This window comes from Dermacentor variabilis, chromosome 3 (assembly GCF_050947875.1).
Source record: "Dermacentor variabilis isolate Ectoservices chromosome 3, ASM5094787v1, whole genome shotgun sequence".
Lineage (NCBI taxonomy): Eukaryota > Metazoa > Arthropoda > Arachnida > Ixodida > Ixodidae > Dermacentor > Dermacentor variabilis.
In genome coordinates, this window is record NC_134570.1 from 3,040,788 (window position 1) to 3,068,072 (window position 27,285).

The 27,285-nt window shown below is 46.9% G+C and overlaps 1 protein-coding gene across 2 annotated transcripts in view; it reads right to left on the bottom strand.

Annotated features, from left to right (window-relative positions):
• Window positions 1-2,369: 2,369 nt before the first annotated feature.
• LOC142575086 (monocarboxylate transporter 9-like) overlaps window positions 2,370-27,285 on the bottom strand; it is a 163,093-nt gene continuing 138,177 nt past the window's right edge. For both annotated transcript variants that reach the window (XM_075684068.1, XM_075684067.1), the window contains 2 exons: window positions 3,611-4,765; window positions 2,370-3,125 (listed from right to left, as the gene is read on the bottom strand). In XM_075684068.1, coding sequence (XP_075540183.1) covers window positions 2,986-3,125; window positions 3,611-4,765 — 1,295 coding nt within the window. In that variant the 3' untranslated portion in view covers window positions 2,370-2,985. The remainder of the gene's footprint in view (window positions 3,126-3,610; window positions 4,766-27,285) is intronic.

A 27,285-nucleotide genomic window follows, 5' to 3' on the forward strand; every position in this document is an offset into this window, starting at 1 on the left:
TTGGCTCCCGATTTTACCTTGTTCTCGTTTTGCTCGTCGTCTTGAATTTTCATCTCCCCGCCTTCCCTATGTTTTCCCTTGATTTTGCTGCGACGTTTTCAATTTGTGAATACCGGAGAACATTGCTCAGATTATACAATATCTAACGTTTCAAAGCTGGTTTCAGTATCAATAGCGGATGCTTTGTTTAGCAAAATGATTGGCTGGTCTACTGAAGTAGTCTAGCTAGGTCATAGATTTGTTTGATCGCCTATCACTCCTGCATCACAATCTGCGGAGCTCGAATGTTTAACACCATTCTCTGAATCCTGGAGACCATCTGCTGGTTAACTTAAAGTCACCACGCGCGAAAATAAAGCCACAAATGAAAGCTGTGCTGAAACACCGGCTCACAATGCCGTCCACTAGACTACGTTCAACCCTGTCGTGTTTGCAAAAAAGGATGAGTGTTTGTGATCCAGTTGATTACCAGGCAGGACATGTAATGAGGAGGGAAGATAACCGATGGTCATTAAGGGTTACGGACTGGATCCCAAGGGAAGGGAAGCGTAGCAGGGGGCGGCAGAAAGTTAGGTGGGCGGATGAGATTAAGAAGTTTGCAGGGACGGCATGGCCACAATTAGTACATGACCGGGGTTGTTGGAAAAATATGGGAGAGGCCTTTGCCCTGCAGTGGGCGTAACCAGGCTGATGATGATGATGATGATGATGATTACCACAAGCTAACTATAGCATGGGAAAAATTGGCATGTGCCCATTGGCACATTTTCATGACGCCCTGAATAGCGAGTACAGGGCACTGTGCATTTCGCGTTTTATGTTGTATGGACTTATTGCAGGTCCTAATAGCTACGAATGGCCATGGAGAAAAACTGTTCTTTTTTTATTTGTTCGTAACACAATTAACAGATGTCAAACACAGGCAATACAGGTTTCCTAATGCTGTCCCTACGTGCGAACGCCTAACAGACACACTTTTCGGACTTCTGAAGTAGACGATCCGGGTATATACCTGCACGGTATCGTTTCTCACGGTGCATTAGTGAGAATCGAGCGCGTCTCTAATCTCTTTTTGATACCAATGCAGCTTTTCGCCTCGGCGTCAAGCAAATAATGCTCTTCCTTATGTTTTATGTGGTGATTTACGCCAGCTATGAAAATGCTACAGATGAGATAAGACCAGATCTGGAGGAGGCGCAAAGGCGCTGGTGGCAGAGCCTGCTGGAGTTGGGGTTGTCCCTAACTTGTGCCGCACTTTCGCTCCTATGAAAACATTCAGTGCAATATTTGCATCTGCTATTACCCCCCCCCCCCCCCTCTCATGAGCAGACAGCTTGCCGGTATGCATGGTGGTATTTCCGTTAGACTGTACTATGTGTGTGTAGTGGGGAGTTGCAGCACATGACGTCGCCCGAATTTCACTGTTTTATATTCGCGCGCCACATCTGTTCCCGTGCATAGCGGTTCCTTTCGACGACACCGTCGCCCTTCATTCACATACGGGACACGTGTAAGGCTAAGCAATATTGAGGCGCTAGTTAAGCTAGAGACATGTAAAGGGCATCTCTGGCTGATCGGAAGTACCCGATGCTAATAGAATTTTCGGCTGCTTTCTTTGTAATTCCGCAAAGGTTCTACAACACTCTTCCTTTGTACTAATGGTCACTATTGCACGCTTCTTGTTGTGGAGTATAATTTTCTACTGGTATAACGTTTATGAACCATTGTTTTATGGAAATAACAGAAAAATAGTTTCCAATGTCACCAAATGCCACTTGAGATTTCAATATAAATATTTAGTCAAATATTTTCTCTTCGTGACTGGCTTGTCCTTTCACAGAAGTGGGATGCATAAACAGATTAGCAGAACGGAAGATTCCCGAAAAATATTTACTGCAGAGGCTTACTGCATCTAATTTTACATGCAATTGGTGGTTCATATCTGTGATTCATAAAAGCGGCCTGCATTTCCGATTTTAATTATTAGATCGTTCAATCAATTGCGAGTACGCAGCCGTCAGAGCATTGACTATCCCCACTCACCCTTGTGATGACCCTGGCACCATTAAGTCAAAATAAAATGTTCTGACAAGAACGTGATTTACAGCAACAAAATGTCGTAAAAATGCATGTATAAACGCAGCTAACGCAGCTTCAAAAACTGAAATGCAGGCAGAAAACAAAAGGACGAGAATGCCTAGCTGCCACCGAACAACAAAGTGAGCATAATTTTGTGCATAGTGCTGCATATAGTCGGTATTTTTAAGCTTACCAGAATATTTAAATATCGCCTGGTCATATAGCACAAACCTACCTATTAATCAAGAACACTCGAAGAGGCGAAAATTGTTGAGAAAAAATCAAAATGCTCAAGAATACTAACAAATTTTATTAATAATCTTTCTATGTAATTCACTTATGGTACACTTGATAATTTATGGATCGAAGTCAGCGAGTTCTCAAGGTAAATACAAATTTTGAAACTAGCACTAGTTTTCAGGCGAGCACCTTCAAACATGCGGAAAACTTGCACTGCTGTTCCGCTTAATATATTGTCAACACTTCGTATTCAATAAACACAAAAATGAAGAAAGGTAATAAACTAAATTTTGGTAATTAGTTGATTATCTATTTCGCTTACATATGCAAATGATCTTCTCATCATGCAGCATCCTTTGAAAGCTTCTCTAACAGGAAAAATAATGTTAACGCTAAATAAAGCACTCTAGTACCGGTGCACTTAAGGCACCCGAGCAGAGACTGCATTTGTGCTTTGTATAGACTACGTCAACAGGCTGATAAATTAACAGAAGTCACCCGACAGCAAATATATGCATTTTCTTTGGTTTCCAGTTCAAATATGAAGTGCCATGCCGCTAGGAAAGAAAGGTTCTGCTGAACAAGTTCCTCACACACATTTTTTCTTTGAAGCGATCCAATTCGTAAGTGTCAATGCTGACACGTTAAAAATATTGTCTTCGTTTCTTAGATTCCTTGTAGATGAATTCTATCTTTCTTACGGATGAGCAGCATTTTGATGAACCACGTAACGGCTACTGCCATGTTCACAATGCAGATCAGATGGTAGAGACCCTTGTAAGTGCCCTGCTGGTCTCTGAAGTAACCTGAAAAGACGACAAAAAGTAAGCATCCTTTTGTTATTTATTTTGGTATATTAGCACGTCAATTATGCTTATTCCGAGTTTGATGTACGAGTTCCGTAATGGTAAAAGCAACCTCCACCTCAGCGGCAGTGCAGCGAGGGCCAACCTCCGCGGACTAAATGGAAGGTTTAGGATTGGAAGAGCAACAATTTGCGAGCATTCGTGTCTTCTACGGCTTCCAGTACTCATAGGCTGACACGAGCCTTTGCTCCAATGCACGGCATTCGTGAGATAGAGCATGTCGCTGGAGTCAGGTTCGTCGCCGAGGAGGAACATAAAGTTTTGCACTACACCTAGCAATGTAATCACACAAAAAAAATCTCAACAAAAGTACCTGAAATTAATGTGTCTGTAAAATACGTCTCCGTCTTTCCTTCCTCATACGCTAAATCAACAGATTCAGCGTAGTCTCGTGGTGTAAGAAAACTTTATGTGCGTGTACTTACCTATTAAAAATGGCCTCAACAATGCCAAGACGCCGCAGATGCACGTTGCCACGCTCAGGTTTACAGAAAGCCCGCCAAGTCCGAAGCTCCTCGTGAGGAAAATAGGAAGCAGGAAGATCCTAGAGCCGTGGCTGATGCCTATTCCGAGCGTTAATAGTAGCAGGTACAGGTAACTCTTTATGTAGCACATAAACTCGTAGCAAACGCCTTGGAGAACGTAAGCTAATGCCACTAAGAACTCCAAGTGTACAGATCCTCTGTCGGCAATCAGACCCGTCACCACACGGGAGAGCATGTCCCCGATGCAAAAGGAGGTCATGAAGAACACCGAGTCCTTTGCACCGATGCCGCAGTCATTTGCAAAGTCGATAATGGTCAGTAGAAATACGCCAAGGCCGAACTGAACGAGAAACTGCGAGAGCGTGAGGTGCCAGAAGGAGACGGTGAGGAAGGTCTTGGCATTCTTCCAGAACTTGCGTTTCGTGTCGCCCTCGTCGCGCTTGAGCTGGAAGTGGCCGCCGCGTGCCGGCTCGAGGGGCTTGCAGAGCGTGTAGCCCGTGGGGATGGTGACCAGCGGGTCCGGGTTGCGTATGAGAAGCTGGTGCGCCTGCCGCACCGGTCCCACCTCGAGCGCCGCTTCCTCGGACAGCGGCGCGACGCTGGAGCGGTGAACGACGGGCATCATCTCCATCTGCGGCTGGCTGTCCGAGGTGGAGATGCCGCCGCCCTCGCTGAAGAAGTACCGCACCGAGCCCGACAGGTGGCGGGAGGCCTCCAGGTGCCCCTCTTCGTCGGACGAGTCGCTGTTGTCCTCGCTGAAGTGCGTGATCCAGCTGGCCAGACCTTTGTCGGCCACATTGGCACGCGTGAAGATGCTCTTGCGGCGTTTCGAATAGTCCACCGGATTGACGATGAGCCAGCTCGGCGAGCGCACAAGCAAGCCGAACGCCATGGAGTTGAGGATGCAGGCGCCCAAGAGCAGGAAGCTCCAGTGCAGGTCGTAGTGGCTCACCCAGTACTCGTACAGGGGCGGGAAGATAACGCAGTTCAGGCTCGAGATGGCCGACACCACGCCAGCCGCGGTTCCGCGCCTCCGGATGAAGTGCTGGTTGATGCACACCTGCGTCATCAGCACGGCTCCACAGGTAGCCGCACCTGCACGGTAGATTGTGCACAATCTCTCGCGTTCTCGCTCACTTGTCTCAACTATACGTCGTCCCTGGCAATCGTTTAAATATCGGCACACAGTACTTTTTGCGATGACAATTAAGTCTAATGTATTGTTAAAATTGTACACGTTTTTTGCACTAGTTGTTGCGATGTATATTGTGTTTTCAGTGTAAATTCAAGCGCCAACAAATTTGAAACAGTAAGAGGGTATTACTGTGTTTCCAAGTTCTTCCATATTTCTAACAGTTGCCTCATTTAGGCTTCGAAACGTATGTGGGAATTACACTACGCCTATAAATCGGCTACGGAGTGATTTCATGCCGCACTCCCACGTAATTACTCGTAACAGGTGATCAGTTTCTTTCTGGTGCGGGTTTCAATTTATTTAGGTGATAACTTCTTGTCTCGCGCTTTTCCATATTACATTTGGTCTTTTGCGAGCTGAAAATCGACCTTGCTTTCTCCTTTGTTTTTGTATTCACATAACCCGGGCCCGTTGCTCAATGCTCGTGTGGGCCTGCTAGCGTAAGCGATCAAAGAACGATGTTGCGCTAGTTTGTGCATAGCTGTCAGTGGCGCAAAATGTTTTAGCAAGGGAGAGGACAAGCGGGCAGAACAAACAAATGAATTTGATTCGGTAAAAAGCGCGCTCATATTGAGTGCTTCGATGCGCAGATACAAAGCTAGCAATAGAAAATATGGTAAAATAAATGAACTACTTAAATCTATTACTCAAATACTGTTTTATCACGTAATTAATAACACCATCTCCAAAAAATTATGCAGATACAACGCACATCTCGGGATCTATGAAAAACGAAGCCTTCGTGAAGATGTCAATCAAGTGCATTAAATTTGCAGCCCACGTGAATGCTGCGCCTTTGGCGGAACTGGCGCACGAGCATGTGCTACACCATTGCGACAGACGCGGTTGCCGTCTCAAGCGTCGCTGTTGGCACGATCACGTGCAGCCGCGGTTGTGGACAGAGCACTGGGCCTGGGACAACACGACTGGGCACGTGACAAGCGAGAGCCACTTGGCGAAACAGCGGCCACGGTCCCGGAGAAAACGCTTCGCGCTTAAACTGTTACCGCAAATATCATGGCAAATTATACACAAAAAAAGAAGTAGGTCAAAAACAATTACTTGCGGGTTAAGAACATGTTATTGACCAAATCTAATGCTTTACTCAGGTGACAGCATATAGACTCAGGTTGTTCGTGCTTATAGATTTCGTCGAGGCAGAGGTCAAGAAGGAAATAAGGTTAACTGCTGTTGACCAGCCAGAGAGAAACGTTTAGGGGTGTTCGAATAATCGAAACCTACGATTAACAAACAGAATATTGCCGTATTCAAATAGGCATTTGAATCAAATAGTGGCTATATCTAAGTACGAATATGATTTCGAATATTTTTCGAATATTTCAAATCAGCAACTGTGGGCGGTCAAGCATAAAATTGGGGCTGATGTGCGACAAATTTAATCCCGGCGGCCATTGCAGACATAAAACAGGAGGTGCTACCTATATTGCAGAAAGGTATAGTCGCCCAGACATTTCTGGCCAAACTGCCGTCATGTGAACTCAGTTTTGAATATGTGACTAAACGTATTATTTGCCCATAATTTGTACTTTTAGTAGATAGTGCTCCATAAGGTGCAATGTAACGGTAGAAATTTGCTACCGTTTTGAATATAGTAAGATGTGAACATCGTCTTATAATAATGGTGAAAGCGGCTGCTCATAATTTGAAAATTAATCGAAGATTATACAATATTCGATTGGCTTCTGCAACTATTTCAATCGTGTTCGGTTCAGTCTCGAAAATTGTTGTTTATATACCCCTAGATAAAAGCGTGCTGTTATGCAAGCAGTAACGTTTGACCCACAGATAGCGCGATTTTGTGCAAATGGTTTGACAATTGTTTGGAAGCCGGGCATGTCGGATAGATATTGACCTGCAGTTTTTATATTTGTTTTCATTTTTAATTGTAGAAGAACTTGAATAAACGTTGCCTTCGTCCAAGCTGGCGCAAGTTTTTATTATTAAAGTTCATAGATATATAGAAATTAGAACAAGAGCCTATGGGCGCCTGTATGTGTTTAAAGTAACTGAGATGAGTTTCATAAGTTGTTGTATAGAATGAAGGCTTTCAGCCCTTCAGAGCTAGACGTATGGCCTGCATTACTAGGGCAACCGATGTCATCGGGAAGCGGGGAAGGTCATCGAGAATTTTATTGCGGACACTGCAGTCAAATCACCGCTGTCGCCGCTGCCGCGGTGTTCCGTCCAGGCGGGACAACACCGTGGCCGCGCGCCGTACGGTGTAGGTGTGAGCGAGGCTGGGCGAGGTGCGCTGTACGAGGGCGGTTGCTGCGCATCGCTGCGCAGCTCTTCCATCCAGCTGCGGCGGCTGAGTGCGGCCACGCGCGTCCTATTATTAATATGTTTATCAATACTGCGATCCCCTCTCTGGGGATATGAGCACGGCGTTTTGCGAAGTACAATAGTCAACAAAATGTGCACTAACAGTCAAATAATACAGCTTTCACGTAGACGTGGTAACGCGACAAAATGTGGAATGTCCCTAAACGACGACAGCATTGGCATCAGCGCAGAATGCTTAGTTGGGTCATTCTACTCGGTGGCAATTCTCGGAAAAAAATTGTAATTAAAACAACTATTTCTAGTAGTGAATGGTGTTACTGATATATTACGACGTTGATCATGATGTATGGGGTTTTCTGGCGTAAGTGCCAGGGATGGCCAAAGAGCGCCAAGAAATAATGTGGGGAAGTCGATGATGCGGTGAATGACAAGTGTCAAATGTAGCGAGGCTGTATAGAGGCCTAAAACATTCCCTGTACGCCACGCAAAATATACGAGTATTAAAATAATGTCAAAAATGAGTGATGTGAGCGGTGACTACAAAATCGGCTCTATAATGAAATGCGACGAAATAATGCGTTCCTTCCAGAAGTACCACCGCCTCACCGAGACCGTTGGGCATAAGGGCCTGGAGGAACGTGCTCCACAAAACAGTACGCTCGCAGCAGTGCCCTCTAGATAGCGAAGGTTAGGGATCTCCCGGCCTGATAGCATGCAGCACAACATCATCCAAAAAGTTTCCAAGTGCCTTGGCCTCAAACAAAGGTTCTAGGCCAAGAAAAAATGTCGGATGTAAGGACGTCTATAGCCTATATGGCATAGGAAACTGCTTTTGCAGCTCTGCTTCTGCTTCCCGGCACTCCAGCAAGACGTGGAGTACGGTCAGCCTTTCGCCCCATCTGCCACATAGGCGAGGTTAAGCGCTAGTCAAAAGATCCGAAGCGGCAAAAGAGGGCACCAGATCATTGTGACTTTGTTAATGATGTCCATTTCCCTAGAAGTGTCTTAATTACATGGAGCTTATTCAATGTTTCCGCATCCGAGAAGTGTTGCCAATAGCTCTTGAGTTTTTTGCGCAGGAATGGCTTCAAGCCTATGGCAGGAGCGGGTATGGACGGATTGCTAGGCTTTGTTCCTATGGAAGAGTTACCATTTTATTTCCAAGCTTGTTGCCTTCTATACACCTGGGTCCAGGCACCCATCACATCAAACCTGTAGGTTGGATTCATGCACATTTTAGAGCAGTAATACAGGCGTTGACTAAAGGTTTTGTGTTTTTTTTTCGTAGTGATTGTAATGTTTGACGACACCTAAGCAATCTCTGAATACAATGACCCTTGGGAGCTTTGCTTTCTTAATGTGTTTAGAGGCCGACAGTATTGCACATGCCTCTGCCGCAAAGTTGCTGGTTTCAGGATGTAGAACTCGGATTCCGAAAACGATGGGCCGACAGCCGCGTAAGAGACGTCGGCGCGTGACCTTAGAGTACCTGCGTGAAACTCCGGGCAGGCTTATTTCGACTGCATCTCCAGAGAGCGCATTTGTATGTTCACATCTGGAGCGCGTTGTGTTGCCTCAGTAAACGATATGTCACTTCCAAAAAGTTCCCATTGCCACGGAGGTAACGGCTTAACTGGAGCCATTAGGCAATGTTCGAGGATTGGGAAAGCCATTTCCTCACCGTGTTTCCTGACCCGCATCGAAAAACAAAAATTCGCTGCGGCTTAGCTCAGCTAACCCTTGATATGGAAAGCTAAAGCTTGGTTTAGCCTGGTTACCTTTTACGTGCCGTGGTCGCTTAGTGGCTATGGTGTTGGGCTGTTAAGCACGAGGTTGCAGGAGCAAATCCCGGCCACGGCGGCCGAAATTATATAGATTTAGGTTCACGTTAAAGAACCCCAAGTGGTCCAAATTTCCGGAGTCCCCCACTACGGCGTTCGTCATAATCAGAAAGTGGTTTTGGCACGTAAAACCGCATAACTTAATTTTCTTGGTTAACCTTTGATTTAGCTGTAATTATTATGCTTAGCTATACATTCATCGTTAAGGCAGGTGTGACGGCTATGCTAAGTTGATGGCTAGACATGATTGTGGTTAGGCTTGGGTAGATGCGTCGTTCAACGGTGCAACGCCCGTTGTGGCGCAGGGAAAGGGCAAGTGATAGACATGCAAAGAGACGCCGCAAGGACGCCGCGTGCATCCGCAGCGTCGGTGCACAAACGGACAGGGCGCAAACGCGGTCCCTACATTGATCTCGACGGTGCGACGCCTGTTGCATTCCGGAAGCTCTCCAATGAAGCAGCTCGTCGGTCGATATCCGCGGGCTGGTCAGACACAGCTTCTCGACTACTGCTCAAAGCCTGCCGCGCAACGCTCAGAGAAGACGGCCCCGCCTCGCTCTCATCCATGGCAGAGCTCGCACTGACCAGGCCAGTGTAGGGTGCCTCGATGCCAGCGCCGCCGTTGAGGGTGGTGCCATCCTTTGACCACCCCCAAGCCGCCTCTTTCTCGCTGCGACGCCATTTTGAATCACGGCGCGCGGTCAGAGTGGTCGTAGTTGATCGGTGTTAACAGCTGAGCTTGCGTTGTTCGAGTCACTCGCTGGTGGTTCAACTTGTTTGACAGTGTTCGACTGCATGACTGAGAAGCTTGTCAAGTCCACTGAGCCATCATGACGGGCTGATGTGTGCAAACGTGCTCCGGGTCAACACGTAAAAGCCTGCGTTGTTTTCGCTTCCCCTGGGACTCGGAGCAAAGAAAGAAATGGGAAGCTCAAGTAAAGCGGGATCGGTGGAACGCAACTGACCGCTCATATATCTGCGAGGTGAGTTGCAAAACAGTCGAGTCTTGTCGATCCGTATTTTGCAAGTAAAGCAAACTCGTGTACGCCGCTGCTGCCTAGGCAGCGTATAGGTACGCGCATACGTACGGGCGCGAGCGTGTTTTCCGTTTTGAACTTAGCTTTTCTACGCGAGTAGTGCCCTGATTATAGAGTTGGACGAGGGTGATTTTTATTCGCGGAATATTTAACACTAGCAAAAAATCGTAACGTCTCACACCTGTTTTATATTTTCACAGGAAGCACTGGCGTCTCTTTTGCAAAGTTCGCGTCGCTGTTGTTTAGACAGCAGAGCTACTTTTACGTTGAGCGAAAATAGACGAACGAAAAGTTAAGTGCTCGTTATTTGCTACTGAAGGCACACACTGCTTCGTTTGGAGAGTGCGGCTGTTGTGCTGGTGCCACTCGAAGCCCTGCGGTTTTCTTTGAGATCTCAGTAGATAATTCCGGCTCTCATGTCAAAGTGCATAGATGATTCTTTTTATTGGTATATAATTGCATCGTGCTATTCGAAGGCGACGTAGCCGATGTTATGATCGCGGGCATATTTGCACTATACGCTGTTCGTAAGCAGACCTTATCGCTGTATGTTCATTCCCAATCGTGGTTACTATTCTGTGACGGAGCTAAATAACTAAGCAGGATGTACTCATGTAAACGTGCAGTTAACGCACATTACTGGTCAAATTTTTCCTGAGCTTTCTGGCTCGGCGTCCGTCGTAGCCTGCGCGTTGTTTGGAAACTTGCGGCGTTCGGTAATACAGCAACATTCTTTATGAACATTTTCTGTTAAGCACCTTAAATAAATGGTTATTTTTACAAGTATTTTGTATCAGTCTAAGCAAACGTAAATAATCACATTTGGTGTCTTATTTATTTCTTTAGCTCCACTTTGAGAGAAATCGACAGGATGGACGCCGCTTGTTAACGTCTACAGCTCTGCCCACGCTGTTCGACTTTAGACGTGAGTAATAATTGTAGTGGAGCGTATTATTTCTCCGATTTGCAGTTATTTCAATAAGCATTGAGACATGTCTTTTTTATTGTTATTATTAATTCAGCTCAACCTAAGCGAAGGAAACTCCCTATGAGACGGACTGCCCAATGTGGACCTGCTGGCGAGGAAGGCACCAACTCCTCCTAAACATTTGCTACAGACGCTGACCAAGAAGACTCCGCAGAACTCAGTCGAGATAGTACCTCTTCTTTCGAAGAAAATGCAGTCGAGCATGAGAGCAATGAAGATATTTCCTCGCTCTCTGTATGTGAGCTACGAAAGCCTCTGCAAGATGCGAAAAATAAAAACACTGATTTGCATGAAAACTTGTCGACCTCAAAAGAGAAGTTGAAGACTGCTGCCAGGAAAACAAAGCGGTTAGGAAAAGGTCTCTCAGCGCTGACCAAAAATCTGGATTTCTTGAACGAGGACCAGAAGGCTGCCTTGAAGAGAAAGAGCTGGAAAAGTAGTGCATGGAGTGCAGAAACCATAAAGAAAGCGCTGCAACTCAAATTTGCTTGTGGCTCTGCAGGGTACGACTTACATTTAGAATATGGCAATCCTCTTCCCTCACGAAAAACACTTCGCAGACGACGGCAGCACCTGTCCTTTAAGCCCGGCGTTTTGATCGATACAGTAAACATGATGAAAGTGAAAGTGGCCGCAATGTCAAACATTGAAAAAGACTGCGTCATATTTCTCGATGAAATGGAGATTCGCAAGGGTGTCGAGCTAGACCGCAGTGGTGACGGCTTCCTTGGCAAGGTGACGCTCCCTGAAACCGACCGAGCAGCAAACCATGTACTCGTCTTTATGGTTGGGGGCCTAAACACCCGCTGGAAGCAGGTGATTGCTTATTACTACACTGGTGTTTTTGTCAATGGAGAGAAGCTGAGAGACTTTGTCTTCCATGTAATCATTTTTTGTGCAGACATTTCTTTGCGTGTGCTGTGCGTGACATGCGACACGGGGAGCTCCAACCGTGCGATGTGGCCGAGCTTAAACCTGTCAAGCTCCCGCTACTCTGTCACTAGATGCACTGTTCCCCACCCATGTGACAATTCTATGTCATTGTTTTTATGCCGGACCCTTCACATGTCATAAAACATATTAGAGGGCACGTCGTGCGAGAAGATCCCATGAAACTTAGTGAACAAATAGTGGCAAAGTACAATTTACGCAGCAGTGATGTGTCGATTGATTACATAGAAGCAGTCCTAAAGATGGACTCAGAACAACTGAAGGTGGCACCTAACCTGAGTACCGTGCACATTTCCAACGGCCACTTCACAAAGATGAAGGTAGAGGTAGCTGTTCAGTTATTACGGGAAGCACCTGCAGCTATAAGGTACTTTGTAGAGCGCATGAAGGCTGCCGCTCGAGGCTGAAACAACAGCCTGGTTTTGTGAAGTAATGTTCAAGTGGTACACAATCATGACTGCACTGCACCCTGCTGTTGCTCTGAGCTTATCACATGAAAGCAAATGTGAAGAGGCTATTGCAACGCGGAAACTAGCTGTTGAAGTCATTGAGAGCTTAAGCATTGGCATCAAGAAGGTCTGGAGGTCATTCCAGGCAGGGGTGCTAATGTCCACTGCTGTAGTGCTTCAACTGCATGAATTTCTGCTAAAGAAATGTGGCTAGGCATTCTTCTTGACAGGACGATTGGCCCAAGATTGCCTGGAGAACTTGTTTTCGGTCATCCGGATGATTTCTCCCGTGCCCAGTGCATATGATGTCAAAAATGCGCTCATAACTGTTTCAGTTAGCCAGTTCCTCAATGTACCTAAGAACTCTGGTTATGAAGCTGACGACAGCAACTACTTAGCGGATTTCCTCTCTGCAGAGATTCAAGAAGTGCAGAAACAATTTCAAGAACCCTCGTACGATGATGAATGCACAGAGGGCGAGTCAATGTCTCTTGTAGAAAATGACATCATTGCTCACTTGGCAGGGTATTTGGTGAAGTCTTTTATATCTGCTAACAAACCATGCTCCACCTGTACTGAGACCTTGATTGCTGATGAGGCTTCCGATGAGCATGCTGTTGTGCAGCTCAAGGAGTACAATCAAGGTTCTAGAAATTTGGTGTACGTAAGCCATACGGTACTGCACTTTGTTTCTTCCTGTGAATGTGTCTTTAATAAATTTTCATAGGAAATAATATTTGTCATTTTGATCTCCCAATAAATACATTGACGAGCCTTATTGAGCGATCAGTTTCTCTGCCACCTAGTGAATGTGCTGACCACCCAAGCGTTATGAGAAAACTTATGTGCCGTTTTGTTGTCATGCGACTGCGTATCTCCGCTGCGTACCTCCACTGGCTGAACGAGCCTGATGATTCAGACGACGGTTATGGCAGCAAGACTGTGGCTGGCGTGAACTTGCTGTAGAGTACCTTGCTTTAAATCTTACACCACTCCGTAAATAGCTGCATTTTTACCAGTGACTTGCTGGCTTATTTTGTAGTTTGCATCTTTCTTCATGCTTTATTTTCATGTTTGTTGCAAAGGTAACACCACAGCGCACGTAGCAACTTTTTGCCCCTATGTCTTGCTCGCTTATTTGGAGATTTGCATCTTTCTTCATGCTTTGCTTTTATGCTTTCGTTTTCAGGTTAAACCCCACTGTATATACCCCAATTATCTGTCCCTCTGTGTTGCTTACTTGTATTGTAGTTTGCGTTTTTTCATGGTCGACTGCACTTGACATTAAATAAATAATTTGCACTGTATTTTTGTTTTGTTGCCTTTGCTGTCTGTAAGGGGTGAGGTTGACAAGCTAGGTTACATATTTTTCTGCAGCACTAATGAAGCTCAACCTTAAGGGAGCAGTTATTTTCAACAGCCTAGCCCATCACCACCCAATTTTGCAGGCAAAATAGAAATTGCATGCACAGGCATCGTCAAAACTGCAGCATTTTACTAAACCTTTTCTGGTCGAGTCTTCTTCACACAGCATAAGTTTTCAAAGTCTGTTTCTATTATTGCGAATTTAAAACTGTTAGAAAAGAATTACTGCAGTTATTTAATGACCTCAAATTCACATTTTTTGTGTAGGTGTACAAGCATGGTTTATAAATGTGTACAGCTGGCCATGAATAAAATAAATACAATGAAAAATATATGCAGAACTGCGCTTCACAAACGGAAGAATCGTAGCAGAACAACCGGTGTGCATGTCCCGAGCGTAAGCGAAGCCTGCGTATGAGCGCACGCAAGAACGCTCGGTGGTTGTGCGCCTGTCAGAAAAATGAAACGAGTGGAAAACTTGCCGTAGTGGTTTATCCTACCGCCAATGAGGTGCAATCAGTTTTCGTGGGCCTCGTGAAAGAAAACGCAGGCGCAGTGGCAACGTTGGTATAGGCGGCATCGTTTGTATGTACCAGCGCCAGCCTATAAACAGATTTAATTGCACCCCTGTGGGCAATAAACAGGCGCGGAACTCGTAGTTACATTTTGAAAGATTAAAAAGCAGACAGGTTGTCTTTGCGAGCAAAACAAACGGAAACAGCTCGCGCGACAGAAGCGAAACCAACCGCGGCGCGCGAGCGGCTGATGACGCGCGGCTGTTATCAAAACGCAGGAATTGAAAACCGAAAACCACGTAGAAAAAGAAAACAATTTCTTCCACTCGCACGGACCGGTAGCACCTGCTGGGCAACGGATCTTTAATATGATAGCCTGTTTAAAATGATAGCCAACTGACGGCACACTAACTGTTCAACCTCGACCACTCGGGGCCCTAAAATTAATTCGTACAATTACGTCTTCAACCCTCGGATGTTAAAATGGCTGTTATGAGTAAAAAGATGCGCAGTGCAATATTGATAAAAAGATTGTTCAAATCAAAGCACTCGAAGCGCGCCGAGAGCATGAACGGCGCCGTTACGAACGCTAGCGCAGCCAATCCCGTGTGCTTCAAAATGGGGGCGCCGTTGAGGTTGTCTCCACCCTGAATGGCGGCGCTGGCATCGAGGCACTCATGGAGGAAGGAAACTGAGGAGCGGCTCTACCTCATCCGCGCGCTAGGAGGAAAGTGTGCAGGAAGTGACGTAGAAGGCTCTACTCTTTTTTGTGATTTTTTATTCCTTTGCCGTAGCGGCCACGCCTTTCGGGCCACAATGGCGGCTTTGTTTTGGTTCTGCGCGCTCCCACGTGTTGCTCCGTAGGTTTCGTACCGTGGCAAAGGCGCCGCGCGGGCACGTTTGCGTTGGTCTCCGCGTTTTGTTGCACTGTGTTAACTGCACCGTGCTCTCCTGGATGTTGCTGTGGCCAGGTGGGACAGGAGGGACTAAAGTTCGTGAAATGAACGCGAACGCAACGCTGTACGCAATGTACCGTGCGACGGCAATGGCAACGAACGAAGGAATATATTGCTTTCTTGGAGGAATCGTGCTAACGCTGAAACCGATGCGTTTCAGAAACTGTGCAATGAACGCCTTGCAGGTCAGTGATGCCTGCTTTTGGCAGCGCATATGGTGCATTTGCGGCACGTAGACGTACGTTATGAATACATAGTTCGTGTTCAGTAGCAACTTGCTTTTGTGCATATTAAAACACATGTTGCTTAACTGTTGCTTGTTCCTCGCTGTACTCGCGACAGCACGTACGAAGTCTTTTAAGCTGAGCGCGTTCGAGGTTCATGCACACCGGCACAAGTGCACCTCAATACACGTGCTGAATTAGCGTTAAGCCGAATATGTGCATTTAGCTGCCCTCGGCATCGTGTGCCTGCCAGACGATGCGTCATCGTGGAAGATGGGAAAGAAGCGGCTGCTTTGACTTAAGGAACGAATCTTCCCTACCGCGGGCGTATCCTATCTGTGCGCGCGAGAAGTGCAGGGAAGTGAAGGTTAGCGGATGCGCTGCAAAAGTCGGCAAGGCTCCACAGAGCGTACGCCTGCGAACACATCAAACGGCTGTTCCATGGTCGCACGTCGGCCGGTTATACGCGCGTACTGTTCTGCAGCTTGCGCCGGCTATACTTTGGTTCCGTGATGCTTCACTTACCGTGGTAAGAAGGCACCTCAGGCCGCAGTCAACCAATTTAAACGCGAAGTCAGAAATGACGTTTTGCCTCCTCGCCGGCGCGCTGTCGTAGCGGTCACGCGAACTTTGTTCAATAAAGCACGACGATTAATTCCTCAATCGAGAATATGTTTGTGCTTATAAACACCGAATGGATTGCAAACGGGTCGATGTGTCGTACGTGTCTCCAGTGCGTTCTTGCAGTGCAGTGAGAATGGGTACATGTTTTTCGTATCGCCAGACGTCTAGTTCGCAAGATCGTCTTAGCGCCCCGGGAAGTCCAAGCAGAGAAAAGCAAGTAGAAATCAGCAATAAAGGTGACCTTTTTTAATATCGCGCAAGAACTGGGCAGCGGCCGGTACCCACGGTTGATGAGAATGGCTCATTTGGCTGGCCTGATAAAGCATGTTGATTTTCATAAAAGCCGGTAAAAGCATCCGATTCGACCTCACGGCCCAATTTGCGAAGTTCATTGTTAACTTCTTTCAACACGACTTTGGCAACGGTAATGCATTGAGACATCGCGATTGTTTAGTGTTGCGGAGCGCGCTCGCCCGAGCAGCCCGGTTGCGCGCAGAGCGGCGTGCTTTCGCGAGAAATGTAAACAAGAGAGGAGAGCTGACCCGATAGGCGGAGCAACGCCACGAGCAACGGCAACATCCGGCTTCACTTTAGCGTCACAAAGAGTGACGTCAGGGCCTCTCCTGAGTTTCCTTCCTCCGTGGGAGAGGCCCTGACGCCACTCTTTGTCAAGCTAAAGTGAAGCCGGAAGTTGCCGTTGCCCGTGGCGTTGCTCCGCCTATCGGGCCAGCTCTCTTGTTTACATTTCTCGCGAAACCACGCCGCGCTGCGCGCGACCGGGCTGCTCGGTCGCGCGCGCTCCGCAGCAATACTAAACAATCGCCATCTCTCAATGCATTACCGTTGCCGAAGTCGTGTTGGAAGAAGTTAAAAATGAACTTCGCAAATTGGGCCGTGAGGTCGAATCGGCTGCTTTAAGCTGCTTTTATGAAAATAAACACGCTTTATCAGGCCAGCCAAATGAGCTATTCTCATCAACCGCGGGTGCCGGTCGCTGCCCAGTTCTTGCGCGATTTTAAAAAAGGGCACCTTTATTGCTGACTTCTACTTGCTTTTCTCTGTTCGGACTTCCTGGGGGGCTCCGACGATCTTGCGAACTAGACGTCTGGCGATACGAAAAAATGTACGCATTCTCACTGCACTGCAAGAACGCACTGGAGACACGTACGACACATTGACCCAAAAATAAAGTACAGCGCGAAAGACAAGGACTGCGAAGACGACGTACACAGCGCTGACTGCCAACAATATTTAATTGCGTTGTCACATTGTGTCTATATATACAAGAAAGGGCATGGGATGTTCTAACAGCAAGTCACTGAACTAAGAGCATGGTCACCAGAAAAATAAAAACAAATAAAAAAAACATTACGATTTCTATCTGTCTAGATACGTGACTTCACCAGGGGTCAGCTTGATAGAGGGGGCACTAACGCAAGTACTATCAAATTTTCTGATGAAAACTTCAGTATCACGGCCACTTGGGCATCCATTGCCGGGACTGCGGCTGCACGATTCTCTTTGAAGATACTGAAGTTTTAGCGAGACACAGCTCACAGCTCACTCGGGAAATTGTGGAAGCTGATTTCATCAGAAAACTTGGTAGTATTTGCGTTAGTGCCCCCTTTATCGCGCTGACCCCTGCTGAAGTCATGTATCTAAACAGATAGAAATCGTAATGTTTTTTATTTTATTATTTTTCTGGTGACCATGCTCTTAGTTCAGTGACTTGCTGTTAGAACACCCCATGTGACTGCCTTTCATTTTCTGCGCATGCCCTTTCTTGTATATATACACATGATGTGACAACGCAATTAAATGTTGTTGGAAGTCAGCGCTGCTTATGTCGTCTTCGCAGTCCTTGTCTTTCGCGCTGTACGTTATTTTTGATCATGAATTACCAACTAGCTCAAGCAACCACCCTAGTTCACATCGACCCATTTGCGATCCATTCGGAGTTTATGAGCACAAACACATTCTCGCTTGAGGAATCGTCGTGTTTTATTGAACAAAGTTCGGGTGGCCGCGCATCACCACGACAGTGCGCCGGCGAGGAGGTTAAATGTCATTTCTGACTTCGCGTTTAAATTGATATACTGCGGCTTGAGGCGCCTTCTTACCACTGTAAGTGAAGCATCACGAAATCAAAGTTTTGCGATAGCCGGCGTAAGCTGCAGAACAGTACGCGCGTAGAACCGGCCGACGAGCGACCATGGAACAGCCGTTTGATGTGTTCGCAGGCGTACGTTCTGTGGAGCCTTGCCGACTCTTGCAGCGCGTCCGCTAACCTTCACTTCTCGCGCGCACAGATAAGATACGCCTGCGGTAGGTAGGATTCGTTCCTTAAGTCAAAGCAGCCGATTCTTTCCCATATTACAGTATGAGTCGTCGGGTCGCAGGTGCACGGTGCCGTGGGCAGCAAAATGCACATATTCGGCGTAACGCTCTATCATCACGTGTATTGAGGTACACCTGTGCCGGTGTGCATGAACCTCGAACGCGCTCAGCTTAAATGACTTCGTGCTGTCGCGAGTACTGCGAGGAGCAAGCAACAGTTCAGCAACATGTGTTTTAATATGCACAAAAGCAAGTTGCTACTGAACACGAACTATGTATTCATAACGTACGTCTACGTGCCGCAAATGCACCATATGCGCTGTCAAAAGCAGGCATCACTGACCTGCAAGGCGTTCATTGCACAGTTTCTGAAACGCATCGGTTTCGGCGTGCGATGGCACGTTAGCATGATTTCTCCAAAAGAGCAATATTTCCCGCGGATATTCCTTCGTCCGTTGCCATTGTCGTCGCACGGTACATTGTGTACAGCGTTGTTTGCGCCTTCATTTCACAAACTTTAGTTCCTCCTGTCCCACCTGGCCACAGCAACATCCGGGAGAGCACGGTGCAGATAACGCACTGCAACAAAACACGGAGACCAACGCAAACCAGCCCGCACGGCGCCTTTGCCACGGTACGAAACCTAGGGAGCAACACGTGTGAGCACACAGAACCAAAACAAAGCCGCCATTGTGGCCCGAAAGGCGTGGCCACTACGGCAAATAAATAAAAGATGAGAAAAAAAGAGGAGAACCTACTACGTCATTTCCTCCACACTTTCCTCCTAGCGCGCGGAGGGGGTAGGGTTTCTACTCAGCTTCCTTCCTCCATGGCGGTGCTCCTCTTAGCCAGGTGCGCGGCGAATCACATGGTCAGGCGGCGACCCAGCTGCGAAGAGCGCATGCGCCAAGCCGGCGCCGGAGCTCCGCGCGGCGAGTCACGTGATGATATACTGTACCAACAGGCCCCTATAGCTGTGTATGTTGCCAAGGCTACAGCGCAGCCGCGGTCATATGAAGGTCAAATAGCTGGCGACGGCGAAACTCGGCTCGACGCGGTTAGTAACGCTTTCGCTTTGAAAGGCTCACTCAGTAACGCACGATTACAAAGTAGTGCAGCAGATGTCATATAGTTAACGAATTTGTAGCAAGGGCAAGCACGTACTTAGGGGGGGGGGCCCGCCCCCCCCCCCCCCAAATTAAGCCGCATACCCCTCCCCCCCCTTATCCGCCCAAGGCACCACTCCTCCCACACATTCTTAAGGCGTCGACAAATCAATATACCCGGCGGTCAACATTTAGCTGCCTTTTACAGTGAAAGCAGTGTATAACTTCCGTAGTATTTTTCGGCCTCCGTTGACAGAAAAAATCTTCATGTGGGCCGATCCTGGTGATAGCGCAAAAAGGGTCCAAGATCAATGGCACATACCCAGTGGCGTAGCTAGGTCGTCTGGCACCCGGGGCTCATAGCCGGCGGAAAGAAGGGTGTATTCAGACGTATATGACACCCCCCCCCCCCCCGCCTCCCTGGCCCCTTGCACCCGGGGCCCACGGCACCCCCCCGCCCCCGCCTGTTTCTACGCCACTGCACATACCCCTGTGGACTCGGGAACCTATAACGCGCGCTTCGGAATTTTCGGGATCAGCCTATATATGGGGAGTTCTTAATGCCTGCTTGACCTCCGCCTCGGGTAGGCCCGGTATTGCAATATCTTCGGGATCGGCCTATATATGGGGAGTTCTTAATGCCCGCTTCACCTCCGCCATGGGTGGGCCCGGTATTGCAATATCTTCGGGTTCGGCTTACGTATGGGCGGTTCTTAATGCCTGCTTCACCTCCGCCGCGGGTGGACCCGGTATTGCAATATCTTCGGGATCGGCTTACGTATGGGCGGTTCTTAATGCCTGCTTCACCTCCACCGCGGGTGCAGGGGCCCGTTATTGCAATAACTTCGGGTTCGGCCTATATATGGGGAGTTCTTAATGTCTGCTTCACCTCCGCCCCGGGTGGGCCCGGTATTGCAATATCTTCGGGATCGGCCCACGTATGGGGAGTTCTTAACGCCTGCTTCACCTCCGCCGGGGGTCGGCCAGGTGTTGCACTATCTTCAGGCTGACCCGCAGGGGGGGTCAAACACTTTGCTTTTCGTTTGAGAGCTTTGACTGTAGTCAGCTTTCGCTGCAATTCCATCTTCACAGAGTGGAATGGTTGTCATTTTTTTCACTCCTTTTGGATGGCCGCAGTTATCGACTTCTCCTGGGGTGTGGAGGCCAGTTTTCTCATCGATTCCGTGCCCTCGCGATTAACTCAAGATGAATTAATTTGTCACCGTCTATTGCAGTAGGCAGGGCGTAGTTTATAGTTTTAATTATCATAATTTATTTTATTTATAACACCCAACACACATTTTATGTCACCATGTATTCAATAATCCCGCGCATCTCTGTTGCTTCGTTAGTTCGACCTTTGTTTAGACTGATCATGGGGCCAGGAAAGGAATTCGGTTCATAGTCAGCTGGTCTGTATGCTCGTGGAACAAGTTGTGGCCGCAGAAAACGCCAGTTGCGTTTAACTTTTCCTTTTGCTTCCTTATTTCCTCCAGTGACGGCACGCCGCGACGCTGGCAGATTCTCGGAACCATATATCCGTGATGTGGGTTAGATAAGGTGGAAAATAAAATATTGCGAAACAGCGTTCATCACCAGACCCTGCAATAACCGTTCAACCCATAAGCAGTGACAGTCACCCGTTATGTCGATTAGTTTTTACCTTATTGTGCAGCACTTTGCCTGCAAAATTGGCAACTGGAAACAAGAGTCGCAAGGAGATGAGAAATTAAGCGATCTACTAAGGGAGAAAGCCAAGGCAACAGCCAAACAGGGAGGAAAGACGAAAATTGTTAGGGAAAATATTTACGGATCAATATCCTTTCATCCTCCCCCGCTCGAGTTCCGCTCGAGCCGCTCGAGTTCGCGCTGCTCCTCTGGCGGCCATTTTTCCAAGAAATTATGCCTTCCAACCACTCAAATCAAAAATCGACTGTCGCGGACAACACCAGCCCCTTTCCACATGGGTATGAGGCTCGGAGCAGGAGCTGTGGCGCTTGAAAGTAACCGCTGGCTTGACAAACCAACCGACTGAACTACCTTTCCGGGCAACATTGAAGGATCACGAGTTCAAATCACAAGTTATGTTCCTTTTTTTTCTTTTTTTTTTCTTTTCTTCTTTTCCTTTTTTTTTCTTTTTTTCTTTCTTTTTAATGTCTTTTCCTTCATTTTATCACTGTACGGAAACCCTCCTAAAAAAAATTATATATCCTCAATTATGTGTGGCCACACATGTGCAGGTCGTAAATACCAGGTTCTCTAGCCGAGTGCCATCCATGCGGTATAACCGTGCTCAGATTGGCCCACCTTGACTGATCAAATAGGGCACCACTGTAGGTTAAATGAGGGGTACAACTCCTGCGGGACCCGCCGTGGTTGCTCAGTGGTCATGGCGTTAGACTGCTGAACACGAGGTCGCGGGATCAGACCCCGGCCACGGCGGCCGCATTTCGATGGGGGCGAAATGCGAAAACACCCGTGTACTTAGAATTTGGTGCACGTTAAAGAACCCCAGGTGGTCGAAATTTTCGGAGTCCTCCACTAAGGCGTGCGTAATCAGAAAGTGGTTTTGTCACGCAAAACCCCATTCTCGAATTTTTAATTTAACTCCTGCGGGGACAGTAGAGTATCCGTCTCCAGTGCAAAAGGACCGTGATTCAAATCCCGGTGCAGCGCAATTCTCCACCGGAAAATAAAAAAAAAAACGTGTGTTGAGAAAATTGCACAAACAGGCCTGGAGTGCGGCCTGATCCCGGTGACCAGAACCGGTAACGCACTCTCTCACCAGAGCAGGATTGGCCACCCTGGTGCAGTACTGGGCCACAACCTCCTATATGAAAACAACAATCAAACCCCGGCCCTCAGTCCCCAGCAGCCGCGAAGCAACTGACCACGGCGGCGGTCAGATCTGTGACGCTGCAGAGGGTGCTAAGAATACCTGGCTCCGGACAGGCCGCCATTGGAATCTGAACCTGGCAACGTTTAACGTTAGAACGCTATCTAGCGAGGCGAGTCTAGCAGTGTTATTGGAGGAATTAGAGGGTAGTAAATGGGATATAATAGGGCTCAGTGAGGTTAGGAGGACAAAAGAAGCATATACAGTGCTAAAAAGCGGGCATGTACTGTGTTACCGGGGCTTAGCAGAGAGACGAGAACTAGGAGTCGGATTCCTGATTAATAAGGAAATAGCTGGTAACATACAGGAATTCTATAGCATTAACGAGAGGGTGGCAGGTCTTGTTGTGAAGCTTAATAAGAGGTACAAATTGAAGGTGGTACAAGTCTATGCCCCTACATGCAGTCATGATGACCAGGAAGTCGAAAGCTTTTATGAAGACGTGGAATCGGCGATGGGTAAAGTCAAAACAAAATACACTATACTGATGGGCGACTTCAACGCCAGGGTAGGCAAGAAGCAGGCTGGAGACAAGTCAGTGGGGGAATATGGCATAGGCTCTAGGAATAGCAGAGGAGAATTATTAGTAGAGTTTGCAGAACAGAATAATATGCGGATAATGAACACCTTTTTCCGCAAGCGGGTTAGTCGAAAGTGGACGTGGAGGAGCCCGAATGGTGAGACTAGAAATGAAATCGACTTCATACTCTGCGCGAACCCTGGCATCATACAAGATGTAGACGTGCTCGGCAAGGTACGCTGCAGTGACCATAGAATGGTAAGAACTCGAATTAGCCTAGACTTGAGGAGGGAACGGAAGAAATTGGTACACAAGAAGCCAATCAATGAGTTAGCGGTAAGAGGGAAACTAGAGGAATTCCGGGTCAAGCTACAGAACAGGTACTCGGCTTTAACTCAGGAAGAGGACCTTAGTGTTGCAGCAATGAACGACAATCTCATGGGTATCATTAAGGAGTGCGCAATAGAAGTCGGTGGTAACGCCGTTATGCAGGAAACCAGTAAGCTATCGCAGGAGACGAAAGATCTGATCAAGAAACGCCAATGCATGAAAGCCTCTAACCCTACAGCTAGAATAGAACTGGCAGAACTTTCTAAGTTAATCAACAAGCGTAAGACAGCGGACATCAGAAACTATAATATGGATAGAATTGAACATGCTCTCAGGAACGGAGGAAGCCTAAAAACAGTGAAGAAGAAACTAGGAATAGGCAAGAATCAGACGTGTGCGTTAAGAGACAAAGCCGGCAATATCGTTACTAATATGGATGAGATAGTTCAAATGGCTGAGGAGTTCTATAGAGATTTATACAGTACCAGTGGTATCCACGACGATAGTGGAAGAAAGAATAGCCTAGAGGAATTCGAAATCCCACAGGTAACGCCAGAAGAAGTAAAGAAAGCCTTACGAGCTATGCAAAGGGGGAAGGCAGCTGGGGAGCATCAGGTAACAGCAGATTTGTTGAAGGATGGGGGGCAGATTGTTCTAGAGAAACTGGCCACCCTGTATACGCAATGCCTCATAACCTCGAGCGTACCGGAATCTTGGAAGAACGCTAACATAATCCTAATCCATAAGAAAGGGGACGCCAAAGACTTGAAAAATTATAGACCGATCAGCTTACTGTCCGTTGCCTACAAAGTATTTACTAAGGTAATCGCAAATAGAATCAGGAACACCTTAGACTTCTGTCAACCAAAGGACCAGGCAGGATTCCGTAAAGGCTACTCAACAATAGACCATATTCACACTGTCAATCAAGTGATAGAGAAATGTGCAGAATATAACCAACCCTTATATATAGCTTTCATTGATTACGAGAAAGCGTTTGATTCAGTCGAAACCTCAGCAGTCATGGAGGCATTACGGAATCAGGGTGTAGATGAGCCATATGTAAAAATACTGGAAGATATCTATAGCGGCTCCACAGCCACCGTAGTCCTCCACAAAGAAAGTAACAAAATCCCTATAAAGAAAGGCGTCAGACAGGGAGATACGATATCTCCAATGCTATTCACAGCATGTTTACAGGAGGTATTCAGAGGCCTGGAGTGGGAAGAATTGGGGATAAAAGTTGATGGAGAATACCTTAGACACTTGCGATTCCCTGATGATATTGCCTTGCTTAGTAACTCAGGAGAACAATTGCAATGCATGCTCACTGACCTGGAGAGGCAAAGCAGAAGGGTGGGTCTGAAAATTAATTTGCAGAAAACTAAAGCATTGTTTAACAGTCTCGGAAGAGAACAGCAGTTTACGAGAGGTAGCGAAGCACTGGAAGTGGTAAGGGAATACATCTACTTAGGGCAGGTAGTGACCACGGATCCGGATCATGAGACTGAAATAACCAGAAGAATAAGAATGGGCTGGGGTGCGTTTGGCAGGCATTCTCAAATCATGAACAGCAGGTTGCCACTATCCCTCAAAAAGAAAGTGTATAACAGCTGTGTTTTACCACTACTCACATATGGGGCAGAAACCTGGAGGCTTACGAAAAGGGTTCTGCTGAAATTGAGGACGACGCAGCGAGCTATGGAAAGAAGAATGATGGGTGTAACGTTAAGGGATAAGAAAAGAGCAGATTGGGTGAGGCAACAAACACGGGTAAACGACATCTTAGTTGATATCAAGAAAAAAAAATGGGCATGGGCAGGACATGTAATGAGGAGGGAAGATAACCGATGGTCATTAAGGGTTACGGACTGGATTCCAAGGGAAGGGGAGCGTAGCAGGGGGCGGCAGAAAGTTAGGTGGGCGGATGAAATTAAGACGTTTGCAGGGACAACATGGCCACAATTAGTACATGACCGGGGTAGTTGGAGAAGTATGGGAGAGGCCTTTGCCCTGCAGTGGGCGTAAATAGGCTGATGATGATGATGATGATGATGATGATCCTTTCATTGAAAAGGAAGGAGAGAAAACGCCGCTGCAAGTGGAGAATAATTCCGTGTGGTTTGAATGACGCTTCTACAGTTATCAGTCCAGCCGCGTGACATAACCACTTCTATGCTATGCTAATGTGGATCTTTTTCTAACCTTCCGCGGTTGGCGCAGTACGTCTAGAACCACAGCGTCCTGCGCTCTATGCGGTTGTACGGAACTGGTGACCACACATCGTTACGCAACTTCCCAAATAACAACTCGAGTCGGTTTTGCTACTTGGTAGAGCAGTAAACGAGGGATCCAAAAGAACCGTGATTGTTCCGCAAATATACATTTCTCTATAATTCTTCCAGAGCTAATTAAAAAGCACGCTACTAGAAATCTTTATTTTGCACTTTCGCTTGTTAACTTGTTCTTGGCAAGGTTTTTCCTACGCATGTTTCATGCGCGAGTCCATTTGATGTGGTTTTTTGTTTGCCATGTAAAGAAGACGTGTATCTCACAGGCGTATCTGTGACACACATGCTATTTCTATTCTTTTTTGCGGCTTTGAGCGTCTTTATGACAAATGGTAGGCACCATTAACATTTATATTAGTAAGGTACCTTCCCCTTCATTTGCATAGAAAAGTTACTTTGGGTTGCCCCCCCACGAAAAATATCATGAGTACGTGCCTGAGCAAGGGTGTAGAGGGTTAGACTGTACTTTGAGGAAATATGTGAAACTGCCGTAAGTTTTTTGTACGTGAAGGAACAGCTTATTGGATTCAGCGTATAGACTCTAAAAAGGGCTTGTTCTGAAGGTGCCTGTATCCAGACGGATACCCAGATGGTGGACGCGGTCCAGTATTCTTACCGCGCTTGGCGCGGGAGTGACATACCACAACACCATAATCCAAACGTGATCTAGCAAGCTCTTGTAGAGGTTCGATAAGTACAACCTATGATTTCCGCATGTTGTATGAGACAATTTTCAATAAGTTCATTGTTTTGGGGCACTTCGTCTTCAGATATTCGATGTGTGGAATGAAGGTCAATATTGCATCAAGCACGATACCTAAAAACTTGTGCTCCTTGTTCATGGGCATTCGTTACCCATACAGCTCAACACTGGGATCTGCGACCAGCCCTCTCTTCCTTGAGAAAAGTAGACACGAACTTTTCTGTGGGTTAAGTAGGAATTTGTTTTCTTCTGCCTATTCGGACACTTGTTTGGACCATGCTGTACTTGTCGCTCACAAACTGCAAGGTTACAACATTTGAAGGCTAATTAATGTACATCTTCTACGTAGACCGAATAGATCATTGTAAGAAGTAGCAGGAAGCGAGCTCATTTTAACAATGAAGAGCGTACAGCTGAGCACGCCTCCTTGAGGTACACTAGTTTCTTGTGTAAATGGACAGGACAATACATTAACAATTCTGACTTGGAAAGTACGGTTGGATAGGTAGCTTTCTATAATAGTAAGCAGATTTTCTCGTATTTCTATCTCCAACAGCTGTCGCAATAACCTGTAGAGCCAAGCCGTGTCCTACGCCTTTGCCATAATTAGGATTGCAGACAAGAAGTACTGCTTGTGTACAAATGCATCCGGTATATTTGCTTGGATGCGGTAGAGAAGGTCGGTTGTTGATCGGCTTTCCCTATAGCCACATTGAAGTGGGCCAAGTATTTTATTCGACTCTAGGGAATTTACAAGACGGCGATTGATCATTTTCTCAAGAAGCTTATAAGAAAGAGAGAGAAGAGCAAGAAGGCAGGGAAGTTAACCAGACGCGCGTACGGTTTGCTATCCTGCATTGGGGGAAAGAGAAGTGAATATTGCAGAAAAAGCTTACAAAGGCAGCAAGAAAGCGCTACAGGACGGTAACTGGTCAGCAATGAAGAATCGTTACCGTGCTTCAAAACTGGGATGACAATAGATT